This window comes from Sinocyclocheilus grahami, unplaced genomic scaffold (genome assembly GCF_001515645.1).
Source record: "Sinocyclocheilus grahami isolate Dianchi unplaced genomic scaffold, SAMN03320097.WGS_v1.1 scaffold291.1, whole genome shotgun sequence".
Taxonomy (NCBI): domain Eukaryota; kingdom Metazoa; phylum Chordata; class Actinopteri; order Cypriniformes; family Cyprinidae; genus Sinocyclocheilus; species Sinocyclocheilus grahami.
Window position 1 is genome coordinate 439,038 of NW_015505470.1, and position 10,195 is coordinate 449,232.

At 37.6% G+C, this 10,195-nt stretch overlaps 1 protein-coding gene across 1 annotated transcript in view; it reads right to left on the minus strand.

The window, feature by feature from the left end:
• Positions 1–10,195, minus strand: part of LOC107600781 (CAP-GLY domain containing linker protein 2) — a gene marked incomplete at its 5' end in the record, with an annotated part of 53,635 nt that overhangs the window by 8,537 nt on the left and 34,903 nt on the right. The window contains 4 exons of the mRNA XM_016292749.1: positions 1,169–1,226; positions 1,624–2,589; positions 7,120–7,224; positions 7,672–7,732. Coding sequence (XP_016148235.1) covers positions 1,169–1,226; positions 1,624–2,589; positions 7,120–7,224; positions 7,672–7,732 — 1,190 coding nt within the window. The remainder of the gene's footprint in view (positions 1–1,168; positions 1,227–1,623; positions 2,590–7,119; positions 7,225–7,671; positions 7,733–10,195) is intronic.

Below are 10,195 nucleotides of genomic sequence, written 5' to 3' on the forward strand. Positions count from 1 at the left end.
TTCCATCAATTATGGCAAGTTGTCCAGGTCCTGAAGCTGCAAAGCAGCCCCAGATCATCACACTACCACCACCACCATGTTTGACTGTTGGTATGAAGTTCTTTTTATGAAATGCACACCTTCCAAAAAGTTCAACTTTTGTCTCATCAGTCCACAGAATATTTGCCCAAAAGTCTTGGGGATATTCAAGATATATTTTGGCAAATGTGAGACGAGCCTTTGTGTTCTTTTTGGTCAGCAGTGGCTTTTGCCTTGGAACTCTCCCATGGATGCCGTTTTTGCCCAGTCTCTTTCTCATTGTTGAATCATGAACACTGACCTTAATTGAGGCAAGTGAGGCCTGCAGTTCTTTAGATGTTGTTCTGGGTTCTTTTATGACCTCCTGGATGAGTCGTCTTTGCGCTCTTGGAGTAATTTTGGTCGGCCGGCCACTCCTGGGAAGGTTCACCACTTTTCAAAGTTTTCTCCATTTGTGGATAATGGCTCTGACTATGGTTCGCTGGAGTCCCAAAGCCTTAGAAATGGCTTTATAACCCTTTCCAGACTGATACATGTCAACTGTATTGTTTCTCATCTGTTCTTGAATTTCTTTAGATCGCGGCATGATGTGTTGCTCTTTAAGCATGCTTCACTTTGTCAGACAGATTCTATTGAAGTGATTTCTTGATTCAACAGGTCTGGCAGTAATCAGCCCTGGGTTTGGTTAGTGAAATTTAACTCAGCTTTCTAAAATAATGTGGTTGATCACAGTTCTTTCAAGATTTAACAGGAGGGGGCAATTAATTTTTCACGTAGGGCCAGGTAGGTTTGGACAGCTTTTTTCCCTTAATAAATGAAATCATCAACTGCATTTTGTATTTACTTGCATTATATTTGTGTAATATTAAAATCTGTTTGATGATCTGAATCTTTTAAGTGTGACAAATATGCAAAAAATAAAAAACCAGGAAGGGGGCAAAAACATTTTCACGCCACTGTACTTTCATTTGTAATAATATTACACAATATTACAGTTTCACTATACTTTTTGGTCAAATAAATGCAGCCTTGGTGAGCATAAGAGGCTTCTTTCAAAAACAAAAAAAATCATACAAAGCCCAAAGTTTTGAGCCGTAGAAGTAAAATTACAGAAGAAAATATTTTTCATTTTCAGTATTTGTACACGTACCTTCCATATTCTGTTTTAGTTTCATCTTCTCTTCAGAGTTGTCGTTATTTTCGATCATCTGGATGGGCAGAAAACATTATATTTAAGTGAACTTTAAAAACACTTTATGAGTTTTTTTTTTTTTTTTGGAACTACAGTCAACGATCCTAAAGGTTTTAAAATTTCTGTTAGAATTTGGAGCTAATACAATGTGATTTCAATGGGATCACATAAGGATAATCTAAGCATCAAATAAAATCCTTCTGGACAAATAAAAGTGTCATATAATTTTTTCAGGATTTTAGTTTATCCAGTAGGATCTTGATTCTTATTCATCCCATTAGGATTCTTTAGGACTGGTTCTAAATATATACTATCAAATTCCAATTTTAGCCCTGTCCGCATTACGTTAACTAAAATTCAGCACATTTATAAATAAATCATTAAAATCGGGTTTTGTCTCAGAGGCCACTAACATTAACATCCTGGGTGGTGTGATCTGCCTCTACAGCTTGCAGTCGGTTCTCACTGACTCTCAGCTTCTCTTGCAGTGAGAGGATCTCTGCTCGGCTCTGAGCTTCAGCCTTCTGCAGGGCCTCATAATCTACCATCTTCTTCTCAGCCAGCTCCAGCTGCTCTTTGAGAAGTTGGGTGGCCTTTTCATGCTCTTCATGGGACTTATCCAACACGCTGGTCCTCAACTCAGCCTTTTGAAGCTTCTCTGAGACCTCTTTGAGCTCCAAAGTATGCTGGTTGCTCTTGGCTTCCACCTGGATCTTCCAGTTCTCCTCATTCTCCTCTAGCTGATCCCGTAATTCCTGAAGTCGAGCACGTAGATCTTCACGCTCTTTGGCCATTACGGCAGCATCGATCTCATGTTTGGCCTTCAGGTTCTCTAACTCCAGCTGCTGCTCCATCTTTAAGCTCTCCAGAGCTGCTCTCATCTCAGGTGTGGTTCCTTCACCCTCTCCTCCGCTGTTCTCACTAGACCCACGATCTCCTGTTAGCGAGGCTTTCAGTTCCTCTAGAGCACGTTGATGGTCTCCAACCAAAACGTCAAGTTTGGCTTTCCAGCTGTCCATCATTTCCATGTTTTCACGAGTGGCCTGCTGAAGTCTCTGCTTCAGGTCGGAGATCTCTTGGCCCTGACGTTCTGTTGTGGCTTTAAGGCGTTCAACTTCTTTCTGGCTGCTGCTCAAGCATGCTTCGTACCTCTCTCGCAACTGGCTGCTCTCTTCACGGCGTTCACGGCCTGCAGAGAGAAGCTGTTCCCGCAAAACCAGAGTCTCCGAGTTTATGTCTGGTCCGCTGTCTCCAGCGTCTGTGCCTGGACCGAAGGAAACTCTCTGAAGCCGAGCCTGGAGCTCCTTGACCTCAGCCTTGCGCAATGCCAATTCTTCTTCCAGCTGCATGACACGACTCTTCTCCTCAACTGTAGTTTGCTAGAGGACAGAAAGAGGGTCAGAAATCCTGCATCTTTCATCTTTTATATGCCAAAACCTCCAGTCTGCTCAGGGGCAACCCTCAAAGGATTTAGTAATTTCTTCAACGAGACCTTTGAACTCAGTCTTTGGATTAAATTAGAGATTTAAAAAAGAACAAACTAATGGACATCTAGTGGAAAAAGCTCATTATTAAATGTGGTGAAAATAATGATACAGACAATTAAACTAGGGATGCACACCGAGAACCATATTGGTAGCGGCCAATATTGTTTAATTCTGTAGAGGTCCTAAAACAATTAAGAAAATACCATTTTAGGACCATTATTTTATGTGACATTATTTTGATGACACCTAAACAAAACTAAACAATACACAACTGTCATATAAAAAGGTAATTCTGTAAGGTATTCTCATTAAAATGTAAAATACTTCCATGACGCACACTTACAAATGAACTTTACAAATTAAATTTTTTTTACAATTAATTTTGTATGTACCATTTAAAATGTTTTAAATTGTACAATTTAATTGATTGTACAATTTAAATCCAATAAAATGTTATTATTTTTGCATTATAGTAAGGAAATTTTACAGAAGACTACTGAGAATTATTATTATTATTATCATCATCATCATTATTATACTTATTATATATATTTTTTCAATTAAAATATATTTGATATATATAAATGTACTTTACAATCAGAATGATTAATAAAATTCTATTATTTTTGCATTATTGTAGATTGTAGAGATATTTTAAACTACAGTACACTAGTGAAAACAGCGGTTTATAATAATAATAATAATAATAATAATAATAATAATAATAATAATAATAATAATAATAATAATAATAATAATAATAATAATAATAATAATAATAATAATAATAATAATAATAATAATAATAATAATAATAATAATAATAATAATAATAATAATAATAATAATAATAATAATAATCCATTCTCCAAAAAGAGTATTTTTTCCAATTAAAAAAAGAGTTCTAGCACATTGTTTTAAAAAACAGCCATCATATTGTCTGTCTGTAAAAACAGTTTATATATTATTATATAAATACGTTTATATATTGTGCATCCCCCAAATAAACATTTTAATGTTGTTGATGATCGGTATGAAATATCTTGGAGAGTTGCCCACTAGAACTAGCAACCTGATGGCAATACAGTCATAAGGAGCAAACAAAGCATTTGCTTGCCCTGCAAACATTTCAGTGAATGGCCATTTCTTGAAAAATGGCTCTTGCATGTGCAAAAAAGCAGATATAGTGCAACCTATGAAACTACACCAGCATTCCTGTTGAATTCAAGCCCAAGCAAGCCTTTCTCAGTCTGACCATCTAGAAGCAGCCAGGCAAATATGAGATGGAACGGTGCAGTCCAAAGGAACACAGGCAATCACTACTAGGATTCAAACTACGTTTAAAGAAAAAATATCCAAAGATGTTTTTCATTTCACAGAGCAAACAAATATTAGTGTTAGTCATTGTGGAGTCATCTGCAAATTTGACAGTTTAAAGAAAAGAGGTTATCAGAAATCAGATATTACTACAAGAGTTCATAGATGCAGTCTCAAACCACAAGAGAGAAGGGAGAAGAGCACACATCTAAATATAATATTCATGTTTAAAGTAGAACATCACTCTGAAAACCACACAGCGTGTTACTCCCTTTATATCACCTTGACACTCTTGCCCAGCCTCATGGGTGTTGGCTGGAGCCTGCCTCTGACCTGTTGATAAATGTGAAATCCTGTTGATTAGAGTGCCTGGACTGTGCTGCCTTCATTCACCATTATTTACAATGACAGCCAAATCTACACTTTTAAATGTACCCAAGTAAATGTGAGGCCCTGTTTATGCCTGATATCAAAGGATTACTTCACTTCCAGAATAAAAATTTCCTGATAATATACTCACCCCCATGTCATCCAAGATGCTCATGTCCTTCTTTCTTCAGTCAAAAAGAAATAAGGTTTTTGAGGAAAACATTCCAGGGAAGACTTCAATGGGGATCAACGGGTTGAAGGTCCAATTTGCAGTTTCAATGCAGCTTCAAAGGGCTCTACACGATCCCAGTCGAGGAATAAGGGACTTATCTAGCAAAACCATCAGCAATTTTTTTTTTTAAATACAAATTTATATACTTTTTAACCACAAATGCTCACTGGTCCCCGTTGAAGTGAATTATATAGAGAAAAATCCTGGAATGTTTTCCTCAAAAACCTTAATTTCTTTTCGACTGAAGAAAGAAAGGCATGAGCATCTTGGATGACACGGGGGTTAATAAACTATCAGTACATTTTTATCCTGGAGTAAACTAATCCTTTAAGATGCGTTTTGGTCGATCGGAACACAAGTTGACCATAGAGACACATTCCAGGTTACACCTGCTGTTTTAATCCAACTCTTCAGTCCACTTTCAACCACTTTCCTGATTGCTTTGAAGGGAGGGTCTATGGGCGGGTGTATGTATGGGCTTATTCCTGATTTTTTTTTATCTAATATTGCAAAATAAGCTAATATTGCAAAGGGAGACCATGAAAAACTATTCCAGAGAGCAGTAGCTTTAATTTTTGCTCTGACAGCTGCAAAACTACACCAAATGCTGTGGATATGTGTTAGAATCAGGACTGGTAAGACGATATTGGCATTTTTTCACCTTTATACCAAACTTACGATTTCAGACGGCAAAGTTTAAATCCTGTCTGGCTAGCCCGTTTCAACATTACGTCCCATAATGTTTAAGAATTAGAGGAGGCAGGCTTTAGTGGAGTTTTCAAGTACCTCTGGAAGTGGTCAAAAGTGTTCAAACTTTTCAGACCCTTTTTACACCTGTATTTTGTTGTTCACTTGTGATTGCATCGATTAAAACCCTTAATACCAGGTGTATACTGGCCTGAGTGGTGTTTGTCTATGCAAAACCACAATGCTAGAATTTTGGTGGTTGTCAGAGTGGTGCTAGTTGGTTGATAGGACATTGCTAGGCGCTTGCTAGGGTGTTCATGGTGGTTACTAGGGTGTTGGTCGTTCTGGTTGTATGCAAAGGCATTGTTAGTCAGTTACTAGTGTGCTAAGGATGTTTTAGCTAGGGTGATATGGGTGGTTGCTAGATTGCTAGGTATTTAGAGGGGTCATTAGCGCATTAATAGACGTTAGGGTGGTTTGGATGGTCATTTAGGAATTGCTAAGGCAGCTGCTAGGGTCTTGGTGGACATTAGGGCAATGCTTGGGTTTTCTGGGTAGTCACTAGGCATTGCTTGATAGGGTTTTCTGGTTAGAAGCTAGTGTGTTGCAAGACCGTTTTGATGGTTAAGTCGTATTTATGGTGTTCCGGGTGGTCACTAGGGTGTTTTTAAGGTGTCTGTGGTGGTCATTATGGCAGTACTTGGGTTTTCTGTATAGACACTAGGCTAAGTGATTGCTAGTGTTTCAAAGAAAACAAAAATAACGACTTTATTCAACAATTTCTTCTCTTCCGTGCCAGTCTTCAACGCATGTTCATGACATTCGACTGACATGGAAGAGATAAAAAAATTGTTAAATAAAGTCATTATTTTTGTTTCCTTTGCACACAAAAACTATTCTTGTAGCTTCATAAAATTAAGGTTGAACCACTAATGTCACATGGACTATTTTAACGATGTCCTTACTACCTTTCTGGGCCTTGAACATGTCAGTTGTGTTGCGGTCTATGCAGGGTCAGAAAGCTCTTGGATTTCATCAAAAATATCTTAATTTGTGTTCTAAAGATGAATGAAGGTCTTATGGGTTTGGAACGACATGAGGGTGAGAAATTAATGTCAGAATTTTCATTTTTGGATGAACTTTCAATTTAAGTACAACAATTTTGGGCAGAAGAGGAATAATATGCATGACCAATAATAACTGTAATGCCTTAGCAACTACCTCTAATTATAGAAAAATAAGGGCTACAAATACAGCGTAGATGTGTCAGAAGGGGTTTGTATCACAACTCTTTCAAAGGTTGGAGGCTGTATTTCAGTAGGCAGCATCTTCTTCAGGCAGATGCTTAGTGAACAAGAGAAGACAGACATGAAAAAATATTTTGCAAATTAAAGGTGAAAGCAGTTCCTGGCTATCAGGAGCAATGCTGCCCCACAGAGACAGGCAAAGATCTCCAACACTCATGAATTTGGGGTTTCACAGCAATGCAATTTCTGATCAGAGCTGGAGTAAATTCCAATTAAATGGAATAATCAACATTCTAAACGCAAAAAAAATGGGTGTGATTAAAATAAGCCTAAAATATCTGATCTTTTCTGATCAACTAGCTTAGTTAAAAAAAAAAAAAATAAATAGTGGCATTACACATATCTGATCAGTTGCACTAGTTACAAACGTCAAATGATGGAGATCCCAGTCCTGGTCAATCAAGCACAAGCAGTGGCAACCCACAGACAAGGGCTCTAACAAAGGGACAGAAACATGGCAATGGGAGAGATGGCTACAGGCTGGGGGGTTTCATCTCCCAGCATGTTTACCATCTTTTCCTCTAACTCTTTCTGAAGTCGCTCTGCTTTGGACTTTTCCAAATGCAGACACTGCTCGAGCTGCCGAATACGGGCATGCTCCAGTTTGGTCTGAGTCTACAGAGAGAAAGAGAGGGGGGAAATGGAAAGACACGAGAGAAAGAGAAAAATAGACATAGCACAGAAAAAGATGAACAGGTCTTAGCTATTCACCAATCATAATACCAAAGTGTGAAGACATTTAAAAGGCAAGACAGAGTATGCTTTCACATTCGGCATGACAGTTTTGGGCTGGATAAACAGAGACATATTTGATACATTTACATACATTTAAACAGATCTTAGTCAGAACAGACATTATATTAAGTGTTTGTGGACTGAAGATGTTTGTAAAGACATTCTAAATTAACAAATTCTATCAGTCAGTGATGGCATAAGGAGCCATAAGGAGAACATAAGTTTTCTTCTGTTATCTTCACAGAAATTCTCAAAACTGAAAAAGAGTACACATCATCTCCAAGTAAAGTTGTAAAAATATAGTGAAGTAGTAAAAAAGGCAGATACCTCCAGGTCTCCTTTGGTAATGGACTCTTCCTCAACTCTGAACTGAAGATCTTCCACCTTCCTGTCATAACAAATAATGACCACCAGGTGTCAGGGAATTCCTCATTTACTTTTTTGTTTGTTTCTTTGGTAGATAGACAGCAGATTTGGACTTTATACTGACGCCTATTGACAAGTGTTTAATTATCAAATATAATTGTAGAAATACACTATTTCCAGGTGTATTGTCATTCATGGCTGTGAAATATCCATGACTGTTTTTTGTGAAGAGTAGGTTAAGATGTACCAGTGGATGTCTCTGTTAATCGAGCAAATGATACACAATTATATATACTGCTGGCTGTGATTAAGAGAATGTGAACATTTTTGTGCTACAATACATTAAATTAAACTTTCTACATGGCAGGTGAATTACCAAATTATAAAATCATGTATTTACTTTTTTGTTTGTTTCTTTGGTAGACAGCAGATTTGGACTTTATACTGACGCCTATTGGCATGAATGCAGGATCACATAAAACAAGTGTTTAATTATCAAATATAATTGTAGAAATACACTATTTCCAGGTGTATTGTCATTCATGGCTGTGAAATATCCATGACTGTTTTTTGTGAAGAGTAGGTTAAGATGTACCAGTGGATGTCTCTGTTAATCGAGCAAATGATACACAATTATATATACTGCTGGCTGTGATTAAGAGAATGTGAACATTTTTGTGCTACAATACATTAAATTAAACTTTCTACATGGCAGGTGAATTACCAAATTATAAAATCATGTAAATAATTTATGGCCCATTTTTAGATTAGAATTGTCCTAGAATTAGCTTTTTTCCTAAATCTGTGTGGTGACTGCAGGAAATATTATGAAAACCAATCACTCTGAATATTAATTTAGGGAATTTTGATTTCTCAGTTCATGACCCCTTTAATATTTATTTTAAACATAGTATAGGTATTCTCATTGATCCAACTCATCCCTCATTGAATCACTCCATAGCTCTTTCTATGGGCCTATGATATAGACCAGTGTTTTTAGCCTTTTTCACTCAAAGGCATCCCCCATTGAGAACTACTGATGAATATGCCTTCTAATTTTATAGGGTAACATACATCCTGAAATGTCTGTTATTACTCCTCGTCTAGGGGACAACTTAAGAAGTGTCCCAGCTACCCCACTCTCTTCAATAAGCACCTTACTTATGTTTTTTAATTAAAACTTTTAAATTAAAAAGGAAATATTTAGTGCACCCTTAACTCAAGTACCAAGACAAAAACAACTAAACTGAACTACAGTAAATGTTAGGATACTATTGTACAATATATGTGAGGCTAGAATGTACAAGCAAAACTGTACCTTCTCTCTTCCTCAAGCTGATTGGTCAGTTCCATTCTGTCTTTCTGTGTGCTTGCCAGCAGGGCTCGGACTTGCTGTAGGTTGCTCTCTGCCTCTGTTGCATACTGAAAGAGATATGAGAAAAGGTCATTGTTCTTCAGAAATTCATTTGAATGCAGTGTTAAATGGAGAGTGTAAGTTTATATTTGTGAGTAACTGTAGTAAATGAATTGCACATATAAGTGTTGTGTTTATATGTGTGAGTCACACCTGCAGATGTCGGGCCTTCAGTGCCGTCAGCTCTTTTTCCACCTCGCAGATATGGCTGGTTGCCTTGGCGACCTCGGCCCGCTCCAGGTCTCTCTCAGCCAGGAGCTGCTCTATGTGCTGCTGTTTCTCCTTCAGGGCTTCCTGCAGAGCCGTGGTCCCCGAGATCTTCCGCGCGTACCTCGAGGACGTCTCTGTCAACTGCCAGAAATGAAGGAAAAAACTCACTGAGTGAAATGAAATTCAAATTCGAACAAGGATTTGACGATGAATTATTAAATGGTTCTTATCAAGCGTTTAAAGTGATGAAGTGATAAAACACATCATGACCCCTTTAAAGGTGGCATATCATGAAAATCATGTTTAAGTGTTATAATAGGGTCTCCGGTAGGGATGCGCCGATCCGATATTCATATCGGGTATCGGCTCCGATAGTACCATTTTTCTCGGTATCGGTCAGAGAGGGCGAATTATTCTGTGTTACTTCTGAAGCCATACGATAGCTTAATATGAGCTACATATGAATATTTAAGTCCTTACATTAAAATTCACACAAACTCTTTTCTCCGCTGTGGCTGTCAGTCATTCGTTCAGCCTTTAAACCCTGCTCGCGTTCGGTTACAAAAGTCAGCTCAGTAAAGCTCTCTCCAAGATCATTCTGTGTTCCCATTATACTTGATTTGTAAATACATGTCTATGATTTTGCAAAAAGGACTTTACCTTCTTGCCGGAGTTTAATGTTGTTTTGTTACTTGCTACCGGGTGTCTGTGAGAACAAAACACGGGCGTAGAAAAGACTATAAATTGTTTTTAACGTGCACAGTAACTGAAATTTAAAACTTGTAAAAGAAAGGCTCAATAACTTTGCACTTTGCACTTTTTAACACGAAGCGCTTACAATGTGCGCATCCGGTGTGCAGA